Here is a 23504-nt window from a genome sequence, read left to right as displayed (position 1 = left end):
AGTGGTTTTTATTCGGGGTGGGGGGCAGGTTGTTCTATTATTCTGCTGCTTTTGGAAACTTTGTTTGAAACACAGCTTATCTTAGATGCAGAAAAACATGGAGTAACATCCCTTCCAGAATGGCACTAACCAAATTTTTGACTGATGTGGCAAAAAAAAACCCCTCAGTTCTTATTGACTTGAAAGACATGACTGCCAAGAGAAGGCTTATGTACTGGTGGCAGAGGCTGGTTATTACAATTAGTAATGTTAGTAAAGGAGACATTTGTCTAAAATATAAGAAGGAAGAAAAATAACATTTTAAAAAGCTAATATTCTACTTGGTGACCAAGACCTTTAAAGATTAGATTTAAAACTTAATTTTAGTTTGAGCATTTTGTTTTGGCTGGCAAGGTTTACTTACATTGCCTGACTTGTGAACTATTTATACCAAGGTGTGTTTTTCCTTCTCAGACCTCAGAATATATTATTCAAGCTTACAAATATGGTGCATTTGAGAAGATCCCAGAGTTTATCGCTTTTAGGAACAGGCTGAATAATTCTCTTCATTTTGCACAAGTCCGTACTGAACGGATGCTGTTAGACCTTCTTCTTGAAGCAAATATGTAAGTATTGCATAAGAGCTATAAAGGAACTAAGGGATCAGATCAGTTGCTAAGAGCCGTTAATGGGCTCATGGGTGTTATTAGCACCCTTAAGGTAAAATAGGGGGGAAAAAAGGAAAGAGAAAGTGGGGAAACAGAACCTGATATATGTCATGGGGAATGATAGAGTACTGCCAGCAACATCTTAGGACCATTACAAAAGCCAGTTAGGTCATGGTCATCAAACCCTGGTCCATACTGTACTTACAAAGGTTCCTTCCTCCCTACAAATCAAGGGATTTCAGGAATTCTGATCCCCTTTGTTTTCTATGGGCTTCCAGAACCTTTTTCTTGCTGTGTAACAAGCCAGCTTGTTCTGTGCTTGGTTCTATTTCACATTATATGAGCCCTTAATAGTAAATCCTTCCTTCCTCTTTCCCTTCCTGTCTAGTAAAACAGGAAGTCCTAGTTAATATTTTCTGGTTATTTTACTATTAAAATAATACATGCATTTTTCTTTATCACAGCTCAACCAGCTTAGCAGAAAGTATAAAGTCAATGAACCTTAGGCCAGAAGAAGATGACATTCCATGGGAAGATTTGCGAGATAACAGAGACTTAAATGTTTTTTTCAGCTGGGATCCAAAAGACAGGTAATTAGAATTTAAACCCCAAGCAATTTTTAAATTTTTTTTTTTTTTTTTTTGAGAGACAAGGTCTTTTAAAGAGACCAAGATCATAGCTCACTGCAGCCTCGAACTCCTGGGTAAAGCCATTTATTTTTAAAGAATTAGGATGGGACGGGCATGGAGGCTCACACCTATAATCCCAGCACTTTGGGAGGCCAAGGTGGGCAGATCACTTGAGGTCCAGAGTTTGAGACCAGCCTGGCCAACATGGTGAAACCCTGTCTTTACTAAAAATATAAAAATTAGCTGGGCGTGGCAGCATGTGCCTGTAACCCCAGCTACTCGGGAGGCTGAGGCAGGAGAACTGCTTGAATCTAGGAGGCGGAGGTTGCAGTGAGCCGAGATTGCACCATTGCACTTCAGCCTGGGCAACAAGAGCAAAACTTCATCTCAAAAAAAAAAAAGGGCTGGGTGCCGTGGCTCACGCCTGTAATTCTAGCACTTTGGGAGGCCGAGGTGGGCGGATCACGGGGTCAAGAGATTGAGACGATCCTAGCCAACATGGTGAAACCCCGCCTCTATTAAAAATACAAAATTAGCAAATATGAAATAACATAATGTGTTTGTTGTAGGAATCAGAAAATACAGGCAAGCCAAATGAAGCAAGTATAACTCACTCCATGCTGGGACTGCTAGTTAATCTAAAAGTTAGATCTACTTCACAGCATATATGAGGATTCCAGACAGATTAAATACTAAATTCTAGATTCCTTAGAAATGCTAGAAGAAAATAATAGAAAATAGGTTTAAATAGGTGAGGAAAGCCTTTCTTAGCATTATATCAAATCTGGAACCATAAAGGATATAACTTCTGTAAATGGAAATGATAAATTTGTTAAGTTCTAAAGATTTATAGTAAATTTCTTTACGTAAATATCCTTCATCTATAGAGAGAACTCTTAATAAATCAGTAAGAAAATAAGAAACTGAGCAAAGGGCTTAACAAGAACGTCAAAGAAACAAATTGTATAGCAATAAAGATTGTTTCTAGCAAAAAAGATGAATACTTGTGGTTAAGCAAGGCTGTGTGGAGAATACCTACTATGCATTTACACAGGAATAAATTTTATACAACCTTCCTGTGGGGTATTTTAGTGATACGTATCAAGATTTAAAATGCCACACTCTATTTAATTCAGCAGATCTGTTTCTAGGAAGGTAGAACCTAAGGAAATTAATGCAGAAAAATTCTAAGATGTATATATGAGGTAGTTTTGAAAATTCTGTGATTTATGGGTTGCCACGGCCTCATTCAGTGATTAGGATTTTTGAGTCCCAGAAAGACTCACAGGGCTGAGCATATAGTTGCACTCAACGGCTAAGGTACGTTATAGTGAAAGGGCACATGACAGAATCCAGAAGGGAAAAAGGCACAGGCAGAGTCTGGAGAACTCAGACTTCCAGTGCTTTCTCCCTCCTCTGAGGGGAAACACTGAGCATGCTCGTTTCTCTAGCAGGAAAAATTGCAGTAACATAAGGTGGAATGTTTCTTCCCAGGGAAGCCCATTAGTGACTTGGTGTTTAAGGTTTCATTGTTAGTTATGTAGGTGCACTCTGTCCATCATGAGTGGAAAGAAAGCAGGCATTCACGATAAATAACATGGTTTGTAGAAACAGTCTAGGCACAGTGAACCACTCTTAGCATTTAGGGAACAGCTGGAGTGCAAAGTTCCCAGACATCAGCCAAGGGCCAACCTTGTAAGCAGGCCCTTCTAACGATAATAGCTGCAGGCCTGCTGTGTTAACTCTTCTGCACACACTGTCATAAAAAGATGAAGTTTGCAAAATAATATAAATACTGTAACCAATTTGTTTAAAATTGTTAAGTTGTATAAATATTTTTAGTTACTTTTTTGGGGGGCTAGAGCCTCTGTTGCATACTGTAACCAATTTGTTTAAAATTTTTAAGTTGTATGAATAATATTTTTAGTTACTTTTTTTTGAGATGGAGTCTTTCTCTGTTGCGCAGGCTGGAGTGCAGTGGTGTGATCTTGGTTCACTGCAACCTCTACCTCCTGGGTTCAAGCAGTTCTCCTGCCTCAGCCTCCCGAGTAGCTGGGATTACAGGTGCCTGCCACCACACCTGGCTGATTTTTGTATTTTTAGTAGAGATGGGATTTTGCCGTGTTGGTCAGGCTGGTCTCAAACTCCTGACCTCAGCTGATCTGCCCACCTGGGCCTCGCAAAGTGCTGGGATTACAGGCATGAGCTACTGCACCCAGCCCCTATTTTTAGTTAGATTTTTATACATCTGCATTACAAAAGTCTAAAAAGATCTATACCAAACTTGATAATACTGTGGCTATTGGTTTATCAGGACACCTTTTCTTTCTACTTTTTACTTTTTTTCTATCATTTGAAATTTTTATATCATGTATTATTATTATTAGAGACAGGATCTTACGCAGGTTGGAGTATAATGGCATGATCATATCTCACCGTGGCCTTGAACTCCTGGGCTCAAGCAGTCCTCCAATCTCAGCCTCCCTAGTAGCTGGGACTACAGGTGTGTGCCACCATGTCTAGCTAATTTTTGTATTTTTTTTTCTAGAGACTGAGTCTTGGTATGTTTGCTAGTCTGGTCTCCAATTCCTGGCCTCAAGCAGTCCCTCACCTCAGCTTCCCAAAGTGCTGGGATTACAGGTGTGAGCCACCACAACTGTCCTCAAGTATTATTTTTATAATCAGAGAACAAAGTCTAACTTACAGGGAAAATGACCTGTTAAATAGGTTGTTATTCCCATCTTGTTGATAGTGAAATGGGGTTTGAGAAGATTTTGGCTTGTCTTAGGTCTTTCAGCTAGTAAATGAAATCTGGAACCATTCAAAGATACCTTAACTGACAAAAGTTAACTTTAAAAGATTTGAAAGCAACAGATTGAATAACTTAGATAATTTGGGGATGTTTCTGTTTAAGGGATGTTTCTGAAGAACATAAGAAACTTTCCTTAGAGGAGGAGACCTTGTGGTTAAGAATCCGATCCTTAACATTGAGGCTGATCAGTGGACTTACAAGTCTCAACCACCCTGTGGAGCCAAAGAACTCAGAGAAGACTGCCGAGAATGGGGTATCCTCCCGGATTGATATTCTTCGTTTGCTCCTTCAGCAGCTGGAGGCAGCCCTGGAGACAGGAAAGCGATTTATTGAGAAGGATATTCAGGTACTATCAATACGTATTTGCTATCACAGTTGCAATATTATATTTATGACTGTTTTATAAATAGGAGTTTGGGGTGGATGAGTAGTAAGGAATTGTGTTTTGTCCCAGTTTATGGCTTCTGTAGGAGAAAGAGGAATATTTTAGACTCAGAGGGAATTGTAGAGGCTTCCTCAGTATCCATCCTAGATAGTGAGGGAGAAAGCAAAATAACTCCTTTTTTGTGATGGTAAGTTTTTAATAGCCAGCAACAAATTAATATAGATTTTCTGTTTTTACCATAATGATTCAGTTATTAGTTTGCTGATTAGTGGCTTTAGCTGAATCACTGAGACAGGTTTTTATCCACTAGTTACCTGTTTTTCTTATTTTGTATGAATTAAATGGATTTAAAAGGGCATTATTTTTTCCCCTTTTTTCCAGTATCCTTTCCTGGGTCCTGTGCCTACCAGAATGGGTGGATTCTTTAATTCTGGCTGTTCTCAGTGCCAGATAAGCTCTTTTTATCTTGTCAATGATATTTATGAGCTGGATACCAGTGGTTTAGGTAAGTGTACACTGTGTGTTTATAGAGTCTTTGTAATAGAAAACATAGTACATGTAATAAAATGGCTGTAACCTCACATTTGGATTTTTTTTTAAATTGAGATGGAGTCTTGCTCTGTTGCCCAGGCTGGAGTGCAGTGGCGCCGTCTCAGCTCATTGCAACCTCTGCTTCCTGGGTCCAAGCCGATCTGTGCTTCAGCCTCCCCAGTAGCTGGGATTATAGGCGCCCACCACCACGCCTGGCTGATTTTCCGTATTTTTAGTAGAGATCGGGTTTCACCATCTTGGCCAGGCTGATCTTTAACTCCTAACCTCATGATCCACCCAAAGTGTTGAGATTAAAGGTTGAGCCACTGTACCCTTCCACATTTGGAAAATTTTAGAGTGCATGGAAGCTGTTCTGGAAATTTCCGGTTTAGTATACAAGAGGGTACAGTCATAGGTTACAAAGTAATGTTTTAGAAGCTTAAGTCCATTCCATATTTAAAATCACTTTTTAGGTTTAAAAGTTGAAATTCCTTTTTTTTTTTGAGACGGAGTTTTGCTGTTGTTGCCCAGGCTGGAGTGCAATGGCATGATCTCGGCTCACCGCAACCTCTGCCTCCTGGGTTCAAGCAATTCTCCGGCCTCAGCCTCCCGAGTAGCTGGGACTACAGGCATGCACCATCATGCCCAGCTAATTTTTGTATTTTTAGTAGAGACGAGGTTTCACCTTGTTGACCAGGATGGTCTCGATCTCTTGACCTCGTGATCCACCCACCTCGGCCTCCCAAAGTGCTGGGATTACAGGCTTCAGCCACCGCGCCCGGCCTTGAAATTCTTAATTTGTTGAAAGGCTGTTGGATTTTAAAAATGAAGCACTAGGCCAGGCACAGTGATTTACACCTTAATCCCAGCACTTTGGGAGGTTGAGGTGGGCAGATCACCTGGGGTCAGGAGTTTGAGACCAGCCTGGCCAACATGGGGAAACCCTGTGTTTACTAAAAATACAAAAATTAGCTGGCTGTGGTGGCGAGCACCTGTAGTTCCAGCTACTTGGGGGGCTAAGGCAGGAGAATTGCTTGAACCTGGGAGGTGGAGGTTGCAGTGAGCCAAGATAGCATTCCAGCTTGGGTGACAGAGTGAGACTTTGTCTCAAAAAAAAAAAAAAAAAAAGGCACTAAACTTTGTAGAGAAGAGATTTTTTATAAGCTCTCAACCCAGTGAAAAGTACACATACTCCACAGACCTTTTCCTTTTTTTTTTTTTTTTTTTTTTTAAAAATAGTAAGGTTAGTAGATCTTACAATTTAAGAGTGTTTGAAGCACATAGATTTCAAGCTCTCTTAAAGGATTTTAGGTAATAACCTTTGGCAGAAAGGTAATTAATGCCTTTCCTTTTCTTCTTCCTTTTCCTTTCATTATCTTTTTCTTTTTGTCTCAAAATAATGAAATTTAGGTGCATAGGGGTCTTTAGAGAAAAAAAAGTGTCCTTGCCCATGAACTTCTTGCAGGTATTTATTTTGCTTCTTTATCTTACTAAAAATGGAATTGAAAGTTTTTCATTTTTTATTTTTCAATTTTAGAGGATACAATGGAGATCCAGGAACGAATAGAAAATAGTCTTAAGTCTTTACTAGAACAGTTAAAAGGTAAGTTTTCCTATTGTAGATTTCTGTATTTGTTTCTGGTTGTATGGTAATAGCTCGGAAGTTCTCTTCCCCCTTTCCCAAGCCCAGTCATCCAGAGATAAGTAAGTAGTGTTAACACTTTGGAGTAAATACTGCTAGATGCCATGTAAACACGTATATGTGTGTGTATGAAAATACAGATAAAAAGTAATTTTTAAACATAGAAAATGGTGTAATATATGCTTTTTTGACTTTAATTTTTTTTGTTATTTGGATACCTTTCCATGTCAGTTATGTATATCCCATTTATTCAAGACTGCATCATATTCTATAGTATTATAGTAATATCCTGAGTTTATGTACTCCCCAATTGGTGACATATTACGTATATGAGTTATTTCTTCTAACAATGCTAAAATGAGTATCTTGGGACAAATTGTTAGGGTATTATTTGAGTACTTCCTTGGGATTAAATTCCTAGGAATAGAATTGTTAAAGGTCACGTATATGTATGTTTGTATGTATGTATTTATTTATTTATTTTGAGACGGAGTCTCACTCCGTCACCCAGCCTGGAGTGCAGTGGCAGTGGCCCGATCTCGGCTCACTGCAACCTCCACCTCCCAGATTCAAGCAATTCTCTTGCCTCAGCCTCCCAAGTAGCTGGGACTGCAGGCTTGCACCCCCACACCCAGCTAATTTTTGTATTTTTAGTAGAGACAGGGTTTCACCATGTTGGCCAGGATGGTCTTGATCTCTTGACCTTGTGATTTGCCCACCTCGGCCTCCCAAAGTGCTGGGATTATAGGCATAAGCCACTGCGCCCGACTTACATATAAGTATCTTATATCTATAAGAGTCTTTTTAGGACCCTAAATGATTTTTTTTTTAAGAGATGAGGCCTTATTATGTTGCCCAGGGTGAACTCGGGTAACTCCTTTGCTCAAGCAATCCTCCTGCCTCACCCTCCTGAGTAGCTGGGACTACAGGCGTTTGCCACTGAGCCTGGCTTGGTCTTATATTTATTGCCCAGATGAAGACTGTCTGAAAATTTAATGATTAAGTTTATGAGAATAAAATGTATTATCTGTTATGAAGATGGATTTTTACAGTGTACCTTTTTGGTCTTTCAGTCCATAATGGTACAAGTCCTTCTGAGTCATTCACTTAGAGTCTTGTCTTATTGTGCTCTTGGCCTGTCTGAAAAGGCTTCACTGGTGTTATAGACCCTAGAATATATAATTTATAAGGATACTTTTTATCTTTTGAAGACATAGAGCAATAGTCAGCATGGCTTTTTATTTATTTATGTTTATTTTATTTTTTGAGATGGAGTCTCACTCTATCACCCAGGCTGGAGTACAGTGGCGCGATCTTGGCTTACTACAACCTCTGCTGCCCAGGTTCAAGCAATTCTCCTGCCTCAGCCTCTCAAGTAGCTAGGATTATAGGTGCCTGCCACTGTGCCCTGCTAAGTTTTGTGTTTTTAGTAGAGACAGGGTTTCACCATCTTGGCTAGGCTGGTCTTGAACTTCTGACCTCATGATCCACCTAAAGTCCTGGGATTACAGGTGTGAGCCACCATGCCCAGCTGTCTTTTTAAAGAACTTAGAATGGATAGTCTGTCCTTTAGAGTTTGGTTCATTATGGAAAATGGAAAAAAAATAGCTTTCTAGATTAAGTTTTTATTTGTTTATTCTTTATTTGATTTTGTATTGTATACCTTAAAATAGCATTGAAACAAAAGCTGAATAAAACTAAAATATTTTTGTTTTCAGATGTCTTCAGTAAATGTAAAGGTGACCTCTTAGAAGTTAAAGATGGTAACTTGAAAACACATCCTACTCTTTTAGAAAATCTAGTCTTCTTTGTTGAGGTAGGTTTTTGTTCTCTTCCTAAAAGACATTGTTGTTTTTAATGTTCTACAGGATTCATTTTTTAACAGTCAACAGGTAATAGGCACCTTATACCTGCAACTTAACCCCCTATCTTTGTTTTTGTTAATTGAAAAGTTTGGAGAGATGTGAAGGGAGAGGCATATAAAATGTTAATTTAAATCATTTTCTAAACCATTTCCTTCCAAGAATCCTAAGATGATTTCATTCATAATACTTAGGTAAAACTTCTTGAAATTTGCTTTACTCAGCTCTAAGCTTCCCCAGATTCACCCCAAATGTAGCTGTTTTCATTCTCCTTTCTGACTCACTTTATTATGTAGTTTAATTCCTCCAGCTTCTTTTATTTGTTGTCATTTATTAATTTCTGAGATATTATGTATTATGACAGTGTACAGGGACTGATACAGGAAAACCCCCCCCTCTTTTTTTGCCAGAGAGGAGGATTGCAAACACTCATAATCTATTATCTTTTATTTCTGTCACATATTTGTTTTCTCCCCTTACTACTCTGTATGCGGAGTGTACACTGTTCTGGTGACTTGCAAATTGTTAATGCCTTAGAGATTTTTATTAAATGAATGAGTAATAAGTATACATATATGTACATGCACACATTGTAGTATAGGAGAAAACAAACAGCTAATTTAATACAGTGCAGGATATGTGCTGATCAACTGGGTAGATTTCTCCATACATACGTAAGTTAAGGTTTGCAGGTGAGGTGGTATCTTAACCTGCCAGGAGAGATGGGAGGGGCATAATGTAAAGAACCTTTGGATCCCATGCCTAGGAATTTGGACTCTTCCCTGAGTGACAAGGATGTTAATCAATCCCCACTTCTACAGGGAAGTGACAGAATATTGGAGTGAAGTGGAGTTTGGATTTAGAGCTGGGAGAGCCAGTAGGAAGGATGAAGAGTTAGGCCATTGTAGTATTCTGAGCAGGAGCTGATTAAGGCCTGGATCAGTAGAGTGATTGTTGAAAGTAGAGTGAAGATTCACCTGAGAACTTGAAAGGATTTGCATAGAATAACTGCGTTAGAATTTGTTGAATCCATTGCCTCTAATTGCCTGATAGGTATCTTTAATGTAATCCTTATTGGTGAATTTGCAATTTTTCCTTTCAGACTATTTCTATTATCCTTTGGGTCTCCAGTTACTGTGAGAGTGTCCTGCGACCATACAAACTAAATTTACAGAAAAAGAAAAAGAAGAAAAAAGAAACCAGCATCATCATGGTAATAACAGTAACTCAAGTGATATACAAGTAACAGTCTGACCACAAGCTACTTTTTCTTTTCAGTTTTCCTCCATGTTGAGTCCTTAGGATCCTATATGAGCAGCTTATCCAACCTGCAGTCCAGGATGGCTTTGAATGAGGCCCAAGCAAATCTGTAAAATCTGTAAACTTTCTTAATAAATGAGATTTTTTTAAAGCTCATCAGCTATTGTTAGTGGGGTTTTTTTTTTTTTTTTTAATGAGATGGAATCTCACTCTGTCGCCCAGGCTGGAGTGCATGTTATGGCGCAATCTTGGCTCACTTCAACTTCCACCTCCTGGGTTCAAGCGATTCTCCTCCCTCAGCCTCTTGAGCAGCTGGGATTACAGGCGCCCACCATCATGGCTGGCTAATTTTTGTATTTTTAGTAGAGATGGGGTTTCACCATGTTGGCCAGGTGATCTCAAACTCCTGAACTCAGGTGATCTGCCCACCTTGGCCTCCCAAAATGCTGGGATTACAGGTGTGAGCCACTGCGCCTGGCCAACATTAGTGTATTTTATGTGTGGCTCAAGACAATTCTTCCAACCTGGCCCAGGGAAGCCAAAAGATTTGACACCCCTGCATATGTATTGTTTTTCTACCATAACTTTAAAAAAATTAAATTACACACCTACAGAAAAGTTGAAAGATGAATATGACACCTGTAAAGATCTTTACCTGGATTATCAATTGTTGACTATCACATTTGATTGATCTTTCTCTCTTATTTGTTGAACCATACAAAAGCAAAGTACAGACTTGTGACACGTAACACATCAGGATAGAACAAGGGCAGGTATCTGCAAAGCCATAATACTCAAGAAAATTTCAAACTCACAAAATTTAGTATTGATACAATAATATTATCTAATAAAGTCCATATTCAGGCTGGGTGGGGTGGCTCACACCTGTAATCCCAGCACTTTGGCAGGCCTAGTGGGGCAGATCACTTGAGGTCAGGAGTTCGGGATCGGCTTGACCAACATGGTGAAACCTCATCTCTACTAAAAATACAAAAATTAGCTGGTTTTGGTGGTGAGCACCTGTAATCCCAAGTACTTGGGAGGCTGAGGCACTAGAATGGCTTCAACCCTGGAGGCAGAGGTTGCAGTGAGCTGAGATTGCGCCACCGAACTCCAGCCTGGACTGGAGTAAGACTCCGTCTCAGAAAGTCCATATTCAAAGTTTTCCACTTATTCCAGTTATGTCTTTTATATCCTTTTTCAAAATACTAGAATGCTGTTAGGGGTCTGACATGACCTTTATTTGTCATGTCTCTTTACCCTTCTTTAATCTAGAACGCTTCCTTAACCTTTTGTTTTGTTTTTATTGTTGAAGACACTATCTAGGTTTTTGGTAGAATGTCCCACAGTCTGGGTTTAGCTAATTGCTAAATGTAAACTAATTGCTTATATTGAGGTTAAATATAGACATGGTGTTCTTTTTAGTGAGTTAAATCAGGAGTCACTAATGTTGTTGTGTCCCATTATTAATCAAATAATGAAATCTAAAATCACCAATGATGGGGCACTAGTGAGATTAATGTTGTTGTGTCCCATTATTAATCAAATAATGAAATCTAAAATCACCAATGATGGGGCACTAGTGAGATTAATGTTGTTGTGTCCCATTATTAGTGATTTCACATTTCATCATATGATTAAGGATGTATCTACCAGATTTTTTCATTATAAAGATGCCTTTTTCCCTCTGTAATTAGTAAGTAAGCTGTGGGATAATGCTTTGTGTCTGTGACTATCCTATTTCCCAATGGCCCTTCATCCACTGGTTTTAGCATCCGTTGTTAGTTCAACACCTGAATCAGTTATTACATTGATGTATCCCAAATGGTGATTTTTAAAAATTCTCCCATTATTTATCAGCTGCTATTATTCTGTAAAATACAGATGTCCCACCCCATTCATATATATTTGAATGTGTGTATATATTTTTTAAAATATCACTATTTGAGTATCACCATGGACTCTTTTTTAAAAAAAAATTCACTTTATTATAATGCATTATCATCATTTTCATTTGGCTGCTCAAATTGTTCCAAATTTGGCTAGCTCCTTTAAGCTGGTTTCTGTCCTTTAACATGTTCTCATCAGTTTGGGGGCCCTTTCTGGAATAGCATAAAGACTCCACATACTTGGTATTTTCTTACTGAACTGAAATCAGACATTTTCCCAAGAGCCCTGATTCCTTTATGGGGAATGAATTTCAAAACCAAGATCTAGGTGTTAGTGTGCTCATTGCTATTGGGGTTTCATTGCTTCTAGTTGATTTCTGTGATGAGACCTAAGCACTGTTTTTATGTGCGTGCGCGCACACGCACACACACACACACTCTCTCTCTCTCTCTCTCTCTCTCTCTCTCTCTCTCTCTCTCTCTCTCAGATGGAATCTTGCTCTCTCACCCAGGCTGGAGTGCAATGCGTAATCACTGCAACCTTCACTTTGCAGGTTCAAGCGATTCTCCTGCCTCAGCCTCCTGAGTAGCTGGGATTGCAGGCAGGTGCCACTCTCCCAACTAATTTTTGTATTTTTAGTAGAGACAGGGTTTTGCTATGTTGCCCAGGCTGGTCTCAAACTCTGACCTCAGGTGATCCACCTGCGTCGGCCTCTCAGAGTGCTGGGATTACAGGTGTGAGCCACCACGCCTGGCCTACATATTTAATTTTTAGCGATACCTTCAGTTTCAAGCCAGCATCAGTGTTCTTTCTACTCTTTCCCTCATTCCCTTTTTGTAGCTTTCTTTTCTCAGAGTGAGAACCCTGATCCAAATACCTCAACATATTTATTCATTTGTTGTTTCACAATAAATACTAAATAGTTTTGGGAAATCATACATCAGTTCCACTACTAGTTCCAATAACAAACTCATTAAAGTTTAAATGTTTTGCAGTTATTTTTGTCCTTAAAATATGTTCCACTGACTATAGACAGTTAAGATACTCTGTGAAATCACTGGAATTAAAAACTGAGATTACTTTTACTAATATGATATAAAATTTTTTCCATTTGTATTCAGTTTTAGGGGTCCCCCCATCTTTATGGATTTAATTTTTGAATGTGAAAAACAGTAACATTTTTTTCCATTTCACAGGAAAATAATTTAGTGCTTATTACAGCTCATGATGTGCTCTTTTATTAACGTTTGAATTTATGCTGTTATCAGTGGGGGATTTTTGTTCACTATATAGCATTATAATAATCATTATCAATTGAAAATGTTGGCTGGGTGCTGTGGGCCATGTCCATAATCCCAGCACTTTGGGAGGCCAAGACAGGGAGATTGCTTGAGCCTAGGAGTTTGACACCAGCCTAGGCAACATAATGAGATTCTGTCTAAACAAAAAAAATTTTTAGAAATTAGCTGGTCATGGTGGCACATGCCTGTAGTCAGTCTCAGCCACTTAGGAGGCTGAGGCAGGAAGATCACTAGAGCCTGGGAAATCGAGGCTGCTATGAGCTGTGATTGCACCACTGCACTCAAGGCTGGACAACAAAGCAAGACCCTGTCAAAAAAAAAAAAAAAAGAAAAGAAAGAAAGTTGATGTTTCAGTTGTAAATTGACTTTCAATTTTATTGAATTGTTCTTTAGATTGGATGCTCTACTGAGTGTTACTGTTCATTAAAAAACAAAGGGTTCTTAGATATGAATGAGGTTGCTTCTTTCCTTCGCTCTAGTCAAGAGAATTTAACAAACAAGACCAGAAACAAAGATAATTTAACTGATCAAGAGTACAAAGTTTGAGGCTGGACACTGGCAGCTCATGCTTGTAATCCCAGGACTTAAAGAGGCAAAGGCAGAGAGGATGGCTTGAGCCCAGGAGTTCAATACCAGACTGGGCAACACAGCAAGATCTCGTTCTCAACAAAAAGGGGGAAAAAAGAAAAAAAGACAAAGTTTGAAAGCATACGTCAGTCTGGCTTTGTTGCTCTCCTGATGAAAGCTTACGACTCTAGAACATGTCAAATAGCTTTTTGCAAATTGCCTTTTGTAGTGTTTTTGTTTTTCTGGTTTCTAAAAATGAGAATGGTTTTTCTGATTATCAGAGTAACCCATAAAGGTGTGAATAAAGTGAAGATCATCCATATACCTACTGCGTAAATTTTTATATAATTTCAGTAATAACTACCGCGATGATTTTCATGGTAAACAAATCTGCTATATAGAAGGTTCTATAACTTGCTTTTTTGTTTTCATATAACAGGGTATCTTGGATATCTTTTCGTGTCAGTAAATATAGATGTATCTAATTTGTCTTTTGTCATTTGTCTTCTAACTTGAGTGATTTTTTTTTTTTTTGGCCAATGTAGTAATATTTTTAAAAACAAGGATGATCTCTTTAATGGTTTCTAGCTTAGTGTGACGTTTAGAAAGGCTTTTTCAACTGTCAGTGTCATGATTACAGAAGTTGTTACCTAATTTTTTTCCACTGTGTTGATAAATTTTTTTTATTTAAGTATTTAATCTGTCTGACATTTTAATATTACTGTGTTATTTATTTTGTATCTCCAAATGTCTAGCTGGTCATTTTAGTGCCATTCATTTACTTGAAACCACTGGTTTGTAATGCCACTATTTAAATTCTCTCATATATTTCAGTAGCTTATGTGATATACATATGGGTAATATGTTTAATAATGTTTCAATTCTTTTTTAATCTTTTTCCCAGCCACCTGTTTTTACCAGTTTCCAAGACTATGTTACTGGGCTTCAGACTTTAATTTCCAATGTTGTGGATCATATTAAAGGGCTTGAAACACATCTAATTGCACTTAAACTTGAAGAACTTATTTTAGAAGACACTTCTCTGTCACCGGTAAGAGATTATAGACAATCAGCAATGTTTTCTACACACACATGTGCGTGCGTACACACACACACACACACACACACTCTCTCTCTCTCTCTCTCTCTCTTATCTTTATCACACGGACAAGTTAAACTTCAATTTATTATTTTCTTTTTATAAGACTTGTGACTAGAAGGTGCTTGGCAGTAGTTTCTTGTTGTGTTGATGGTGGTAGGTTTTTCCTCCCTCTTCATTTCTTCCCATACCTCCTCCTTTCTATACATTTTTGGGGTTGTTCTTTTACTATAAAACTAATACCAGCATTTTGAGAATCACAGAGTCAGCCATATTTTGAGATCCAGGGACAATCTTCTTGAATAGAATTTACCTGCTGCTGAGTTGGTTGTCTTCCTTGCCACCCCAGCAGTTATCACCTGAGAAAGGAGAAATGCTGGACATCAGAAGTAATTATGTCAGTAATAATTAGGCTGGAGCAAGCCAGCCCAAAAAGAAATGAAACCAAGTATGGAATCAAAAGTTACCATCATCAAATGTCTTCTGATACTATTTTAGGTCTTTTCAAATTCTAGTCGTTAGCAAAATCCTTATAAAGCCTTTGCCCTTAAGAATTATTTTTTGTAAGTGTTAATTCACCAGCCTGCAGTAGGTTTAGGATTTTTGGTAGGGGCCAAAAGGACAGTGGTGGAGTCATCTGTTTCTAGCCTGTTGCTCCAGTGATGAAACTGATCTTAAGAAAATGCTTCTCTGCAGGAGTTTGTCTGAGCTAAACTGCCGACGATGGAATTTATCCAGTAATCTGAGGGCAGCCATCATCATATCTCCAGAGCTTCATAGGGAAGAGAATGAATAGAATTTTCCTTAGCATACCAGCCTTAAAAGATTGTAAGCCCCTCTTTTGTAAAGTATAAAAACTTTAGACTTTGAACAAGATGCTTACTGTGGGAAAGGACTCAGAGCAGTTCACATGACCGAAGAGTGATTTTAAAAAGCAGATGTGTTCATACTGAATGGAGTGAGTGAAAAAGTCACTTTGTTCAATATGAACATGTCTGCTTTCTTTAATCAAGAGTGGGGACATTTGAGGGAGATTAATTGGTTTTTACGAGGTAGGAAGAAATGTACAAAAAGGATCCCAAGCAGAAAGAGGTACAGATAAAAGCATAAGGACAGGAAAGTCAATTATGTGGGGTAGTTTAACACAGATGGTAGGGCTAGAGCTTATGGTATATGGGAAGGACTGTTAGATTATGATGGTGATAGGCACAGTAGCCCTGCTGTGACTATCTAGTGGTTGTTTATGTTAAAAGATTTGTCTGCATCCTGAAATGATGAGCAAGAATTCTCGTTTTCAGAGTTCTAGAGGTTATCCTTAACTTGGCCATACTGTCTAGATTTTTCAAGCCCTAGCTTCTGTTCTTGTCTTTTGACCTTGGGAAAGTTACTTAACCTCTCCTAAGCTTCAGTCTGTTTATCTGTAAATGGGAGTGATAATAATGTCTATTTCATAGGATTGTAGAAAGGATTAAACAAAGCAATAATGGGCCTTATATTGCCTACTTTTGTTAAAGTCATATTTCATATAGTTACTGAGCAGTACCAGCCACCAAATACCTGATGCATAAAGTGCTGGCTACTTGTCCTTTAAAGGTAAAAATCTCTTCATTAGGCTCCTCTGCTTGCTTTCCTCCTTTTCTTTCTAAACTTGAAACATTGTGAATAAGGCATCTAGACTATGACCTCTAGTCCTGATTCCCTTTCTTAATTCCTATGGGGTATCCTAGTGAAACTGGTTGTGTGTTAGGACGTTTTTGTGTATATTTATATTCATAGAGAATATATACCGTATTATTGTATTATTTTGTACTTCAAAAAAGGTAAATTTGGCCAGTGTAGTGACTCATGACTATAATCCCAGCACTTTGGGAGGCCAAGGCTGGGGGATTATTTGAGCTCAGGAGTTCAAGATGAGCCTGGGCAGCTTAGTGAGACTGTGCCTCTACTTTAAAAAAAAAAAAAAAAAAAATGTATTTTAAATTCAATTTTATTTTCAAGAGATCTGTTCAAGCTAATGCCTGTGGATCAATCTTGTTCAATAAACAGCTGCAGAGTATTCAGAATACAAATGCACCACTGCCATTGGACATTTTAGGTTGTTTCTTTATATTTGCTTTTACATATGGTACTGAATGAAACATATTTGTGCCCACGTTTCTATGCACATTTATATTTCTAAGGTAAATTAGATCTGAAGTACTAGTATTGTTGGGTGAGAAAGTATATTCCCTGTTTCTTCTACACAGTTCTGGGCTCTGCAGCACTCAACTTCATGTAAAACTAATCAGTCTTCAGCCAACCTTCTTTCTCTGTGAGAACTTACTCATTCCCCTTTGTTTTTTGTAAGCTCTACTAAAGCAAACATTTGCCGGAAAATAATAACTCATATTGAAGAATATATATTTGGTCTCTTGAACTCAGGGGCTTTGTCAGTATGGAGCCAGGCTTGTTAATGTTGTAACTGGAAATGATGGAGTTAGTAAAGTTGAGGCTGTAATTAAAAGTAGCTATGATGATGTACAAATTAGTAATAAATTTCTACTTTCTTCTGATGAAAACAATCAGAAATCTCAAAATTTCCACTTTGTACAGCTTATAACAAAATAGTTGGTATTTTATGTCCAAACTAGTCATAATTTTTTTTTTCTTTTGAGGCGGAGTTTAGCTCTTGTTCCCCAGGCTGGAGTGCAATGGTGGGATCTTGGCTCACCGCAACCTCCGACTCCTGGCTTCAAGCGATTCTCCTGCCTCAGCCTCCTGAGTAGCTGGGATTACATGCTAGTTTTGTATTTTTAGTAGAGACGAGGTTTCTCCACGTTGGTCAGGCTGGTCCTGAACTCCAGACCTCAGGTGATCCACCTGCCTTGACCTCCCAAAGTGCTAGGATTACAGGTGTGAGCCAGTGCACCCGGCCCATAATTTTCTATTTTTATTGATTAAAAAGTAGTAATCAGAAATCTCAGTTTTTCTCTTTTTTTTCTTTTTTGAGACAGGCTCACTCTGTCACCCAGGCTGGTGTGTAGTGGCATGATCTCAGCTCACTACAACCTCCACCTCTCAAGTTCAAGCAATTCTCTTGCCTCAGCCTCCCAAGTAGCTGGGATTACAGGTGTGTGCCACTATGCCCAGCTAATTTTTGTTATTTTAGTAGAGATGAACTTTCACCATGTTGGCCAGGCTGGTCTTGAACTCCTGGGCTCAAGTGATCCACCTGCCTCAGCCTCCTAAAGTGCTGTGATTACAGGCGTGAGCCATTGTGCCTGGCCGTTTTTCTACCTTATATAACTTACAACAAAGGGTGCTTGAAAGAGTAATGACACTAAAACAATAAGGTTTCCATGAAGAATCCCATGAAAAAATACCCATTTGTGATGAGCGTTAGCCTTCTTTGCATTTTATGCAATTGAAAATGACCCCCTGTGTTCTGATGGAGCTTACATTGAGACCAAAGGTAATGGCAACTTTAACTTTTATCTGAGAACTAGAATCTGGGGGGATGGTTTTTAGGCAAGACTAATTACTCTTGTCTCCTCCTTTATAGGAAGAAAGAAAATTTTCAAAGACTGTGCAAGGGAAGGTACAGAGCAGTTATCTGCATTCACTTCTGGAAATGGGGGAGCTGCTGAAAAAAAGACTTGAGACCACAAAGAAACTAAAAATTTAAGAAAGTATCAACCATGGGCACTGATGACTCTGCAGCAGAAAATGACACCATCTTCCCAGGCAAAAGCAACATCTGGTTGACCTTGATTTTAATCCAGAACTTCCTCATAAAATGCATGAAGGACTTTGATTGTGAATTTTTTTAGATGTTAAATATATACAACTGACTAAATTATTGTATATAAACCAGAAGCAGGACCCTCATCTGGGTTTGGCCACTTTTTATACATGTTCATATGCATACGGCAGCAAAAAGAGAACCCTACTTTTCTTCTTCCCATCACCAGACACATCTTGTCAGGGGAGCAGGGGGGTCTATAAAAACAGCAATAGAAATTAAGCATAAAGCACCAACCTCGTAGCAACTCAATGGCCCTTCCATTATAAATAGCAGTAAGAATTTTTGGTCTGGTCCTTGAGCCACAGGAAGTGGAGGGACCATGCCTGGGAACAGGCCCTCTTTCCACAGCAGCAGGTTTGTTTTGAGGTTTGCTCAGCTACTTGGCTTCTACAGAACCCAAGGCAGGTACACAAAGGGCCATAGATGAGATCTGGCATGCATACCCACCATTGAAGGGCATCACTTGGATGACCACAGGCACTCACTTTTTGGCTTAGTTTTTGTCTCATAGTTAAGACGTCCCCTTCCTAGCTTCTGTGAGAGTTAAAATCTCAGGTAGGGAGGCAAGGAAGGCTTTGTTAATTTACAACTGTTTAGAGAGGAAAGCAGTACAGACCACTTATTAAGCCCGCTGAGGACTATTTTTCTGTCTTTCATACATTTGGGAAAGATGGGCATCACTGTTATAAAGAAGAGAGGTGTACATAATTTATGCAGGCAAGTCTGGTACTTATTTCAGTGGTTTTGTGAGTCATATATATATATGACTTGAAAATTAAGATTTAATACTTAATGTTTTTAAGTGGGGGGTTTGGGAAGGAAGGAATGTAATATTATGGATTTAACCATAGGCATTAAGTTTTAGGCTGGCAAAAGACATGTTATTGAGTGGGTTTGAGGTTTGGATACTTTCTTCAAACTTGGAGAATTATACCAGGATGGTGTTTACTTTGTTTGCCAGGAGGTCCCCAAGGCTATAGCTTCAGAGGCTGGTCTGATAGAGGTTAAAATTGCTCTTGAAAATGTCATACAGTTTATACAGTTTCTTTGATAATATTTTTCTGTTTGAATCCCTGCTGCTGTTTTTGATCTGTTACCTAAATATAGTTCAAGTTAGTAATTCTATGAGAGCAAAGAAATGAATTTCATGAGGAAATGAAGCATCCAGTGGAGCATTGGCCTTGAATACCTTAAAGGTCCTTTCCAACCTGCACTGCTCCAGTGAAATGTGATACTTTTTTCTTTTAAAAGCAACCAAGAGAGCTGGGAATATCTGTGTATGCAAAGTAATTGCATTTTGTCCCTTCATTTTTACTTTCTTAGGTTCATAATTTGATAGAGTGCTTAAACTTACAAGGAAATTTTAAACAATTACATTACCTGTTAAAAATAAGACTTGTTGGAAATCCTTGTCCATCAAGTGATTTCAAAAATTTATTTTTGATATGAGTAGCTACAGCTGTCATATACCCCATCTCAAAAGGAAGAACTGTTTTGAACAAGATGAATGGAAAATTCTGAATTTCATGTAATGACAACATATTCTTTCATAAAACTATGGCCTGTTTAAGATGGAACTTTGTGTGTGTCTGCTGGGGAGGGTGGGGTACGTGTGTATGGCATGTGTTCTTGAAATGTCTCTTTGAATATCCAAAAAAGTACTGTACTGTAGAAATGCTCTTTGATAAAGTCTATCAACTGACCATGATCATATGTATGTGCAGTGGGCTAGCCTTGGTCCTCAGGGACAGTTCGTGACTCTAATGGTCTTCCTAACCAGTCTCTTGCCTGAAGGTATCTGGGACCTCTACTGGTTTTAATGACAAATAATGTTATGTTGAGGTTATGCTTCCTTTGTTATTTGCTGAGTTTCCTACTAAATGTAGCATTTCAATTAGATCCAACTTTCACATTTTGAGATAATTGTAAAAAGAATGAAATTATGCAGAAATGACCAATATCTCTTATCAATCTGTTCTTTTGAAAACCCTCATGCACTATAAATTGTGTACAGTTAAAAAAAAAAATATATATATATATATATTCTTACGTGAGTTAAAAGCACCCTCTCCCAGCAATCATATGTCATTGGTATTTGAAGAGAATTCCCAAATAACCCACTGCTGCTGCTGCTGCTGTTTTTGATTTGTATGGGGTTTTTGTTTTGTTTTGTTTTTGTGTGGTAAATTGATATTTTAAAAAGGAGAAAAAACACGACTACTGTTTACAGACTGAAAAATTATTGCTTTTTATACTACTGAGAACCTAAGTTAAGACTCTCCAAAGCAAACATTTGGTTTAAATCATTTATCTGATGTGGATAAAAGGTAGAGAAACTTTTAGTGTTCTCCACATAATGGAAAATGTACAAATGCCTAGTTGCGTTGCCCATCAATTTTGTATATTTTCATAATTTTAATTGTTCAAAATTGCATTATATTTTGCAATCACTATGTTCAATCTGGATTTGTCTTTCATTTTAACTTTTAATATAAAAAGGGGTTTCAATGTATCTACAGGCTTGTTATTGAAACTTCCTACTTATATGATGTGATTTATTATAGGAAGTATATATTCTTCCTTCTTAAGTAAGTGAAGCATAGCAAATCTACTTTAAACTGGATGGGTTAATTTATATAAACATTTTCATTTTAAGTTGGCATTTCTGCCTGGTTCCTTTTTGTTCAAATTCTTAGAAGCCACAACCTTCTAAATGGTGTAATTCATCTCAACTGTGTATTTAGTGCTATATCCCCAGCATATATTTAATATTTGAGAATTTAGAATTTTAATTCCAAGTCAGCTAGTCTTTTTGGCTCAAAAGTTAGTACCTTCTATACTTGTTCAAAATATATGTATTGAACACTTACTTAGCATATAGCAGATTCCACTTTAGGCTCTGCTGAGACCCTATGTCCTAGTTAGTAAATGAGTAACCTATATCCTAGTTAGTGGCTCTGAGGTGGGGAAGAGGCAATAAAAATAGTTTGTAATTAAGTCCTGCTTAATGAAGTAATCACAGTGTGTGATTGTGTCTCAAGGGTCACTTCAGACTGCATCACAGGAGGACCTCCCAAGTGGTGACCTCTGATCTGAATGATGAAGTCTTAGGAAAAAAAGGAACATACATGCAAATGCCCCAAGGCAGGAAACTGCTGAGCTGGTTCCAGGAAGTGAAAATGTTCAAGTGGCTGGGACTTAATCAAAGGGGTAGGATTGAGAGAAAGTAGAGCGGGATGAAATCCATCAGCACTTTGTAGTCAGGGGAAGGAATGAGATTTTATTCTAGATTTAGTGTGAAGTTACTGGAGGATTTCAGGGAGGCTAATGACATGATTTATCCAAGGGTACTCAAACCCACACAAGCTGGGATTCAGAACTTACTCAGGTCTATTAACAATACAGTGGAAGTAGGAACTGTTTTTTCTCGATTTTACTTTCTGTTCTGTGGTATTGTCTCTTTGTATGAGCCCCATAGAGTCAGTTTTTGCCTGCTTCTTCAGTTATGAATAACTCCATCCCAAGGTGGTGTTTTTTTTTTTTTGGAGACGGAGTCTTGCTCGGTAGCTAGTTATGGGATCTGGGCCCACTGCAGTCTCCGCCTCCCAGGTTCAAGCGATTCTCCTGCCTCAGCCTCCCGAGTAGCTGGGATTACAGCATGCCACCACACCCAGCTAATTTTTGTATTTGTAGTAGAGATGGGGATTCACAATGTTGGCCAGCATGGTCTTGGTCTCCTGCCCTCATGATCGCCCCACCTCGGCCTCTCAAGGTTTTTCTTTAGCAAAAGGTAGGTACTTGGGTAGACCTCACTGCCATTCTTTTCTCCAGAGATGGGCTCAGGTTTATGCTTTACGTACCCTGTTTTTTATAGATGTTGTCCCTGCCTTGATGCAGACATGTATTTAATAGTATGACTGGAGGGTAAGCCACCATGAACCAAATGCTTATACAAATTATTTGTGGGGTTCCTACAGCAGTTTACAGAGCTTTTCTGCAACCTCCAGCTTCCATAGAGCCCAGTAAATTTAGGCCTCAGATACTGTACTATTTTAAAAATGCAAAAAGTAGTTGTTGCAGGTAAGACTACTGTTTAGTATTGAAATTACCTAGCTGCAGCAAACAATTCAACCTCTCTTAAGCACTGGGGGAAATGAGCTAAAATCCAGATCCCCCTCACCATCTCACATTCTTAGTTTTGTTGGCCATGTTCATATTCCCAGATTAGTTCTTTATGTGCCATCTCTCCTGATGCAGTTCCAACTCCAACATTTTTTGTGGTGCCAATTACCAACAACTATTTGCAAATTAAAATTACTTTTGGCATCATTTGAGAGAACTCGCAAGTTCCTTAAACACAATTCATGTTGGATCCAGTGTCTGCTTCACGTTATCAGGAAATTTCCTTAAAACTGAAAATACTTAACCAGGTGCAGTGGCATGCACCTGTACTCCCCAGCTACTCAGAAAGCTGAGGTAGAAGGATCACTTGAGCCTAGGAATTCAAGTCTAGCCTGGGCAACATAGGAAGACCCCCATCTCTTTAAATATTTGATTGATTCTGTGAGGCCAGTCCATAGCCTTCCTTAGAATCTGAATAGCAGCACTTGAGCCACAATATTAATAGATGCTAAGAGGTAGAGGAAAGGAATCCATTTGACTTGGGTGAGTGAAGACTGGATTTTATGTGACGTGCAAATCACTTCAGACTCTAAAACTAGAAACAGGGTCCATTTTTAATTAAAACTACTGGATAACAAAGGGCCTCTGACAAAAATAATGTAGTTCTACCCAATAGCTCAGGTTTCTTCAACTTGATGCCCTGGGGTTGTAAATAATAATGATACCCAGCCAGAACCCATCCAGTGCCATGCCCATAGAGGTATTGTCATCTTCCTGCTTCTCACAATTGAGAGTCAAGATTAGTCTTCATTCAGGGACTCTGGATGCATTTAGTATCGGAGTCCTTTCCCTGCCTGCCATTTGTCATCTTCTTCTAATTTCCATAAAACAGTGAATACTTTGCCCTTTAGAAGTGATTCTGTTTACTAGCCTGGCACAGTGGCTCACGCCTGTAATCCCAGCACTTTGGGAG

General features: G+C 38.5%; 1 protein-coding gene across 2 annotated transcripts in view; it reads left to right on the top strand.

Moving 5' to 3' along the window:
- Positions 1 to 21071, top strand: part of NAA25 (N-alpha-acetyltransferase 25, NatB auxiliary subunit) — an 82858-nt gene extending 61787 nt beyond the window's left edge. Inside the window, exons 15-23 of one of the 2 annotated variants that reach the window (XM_032240061.1) lie at positions 454 to 605; positions 1112 to 1237; positions 4191 to 4434; positions 4855 to 4978; positions 6542 to 6607; positions 8365 to 8462; positions 9611 to 9721; positions 14431 to 14577; positions 18167 to 21071. In XM_032240061.1, the coding sequence (XP_032095952.1) occupies positions 454 to 605; positions 1112 to 1237; positions 4191 to 4434; positions 4855 to 4978; positions 6542 to 6607; positions 8365 to 8462; positions 9611 to 9721; positions 14431 to 14577; positions 18167 to 18289 (1191 nt within the window). In that variant the 3' untranslated portion in view covers positions 18290 to 21071. The remainder of the gene's footprint in view (positions 1 to 453; positions 606 to 1111; positions 1238 to 4190; positions 4435 to 4854; positions 4979 to 6541; positions 6608 to 8364; positions 8463 to 9610; positions 9722 to 14430; positions 14578 to 18166) is intronic. The other variant, XM_032240052.1, reaches the window with a different exon arrangement.
- Positions 21072 to 23504: the final 2433 nt, after the last annotated feature.

This window comes from Sapajus apella, unplaced genomic scaffold (genome assembly GCF_009761245.1).
Source record: "Sapajus apella isolate SASKATOON/1434 unplaced genomic scaffold, GSC_monkey_1.0 scaffold2, whole genome shotgun sequence".
Classification (NCBI taxonomy): Eukaryota; Metazoa; Chordata; class Mammalia; order Primates; family Cebidae; genus Sapajus; species Sapajus apella.
Note: the sequence above shows the minus strand (reverse complement) of the source record. Positions and strands in the feature narration are given on the sequence as shown.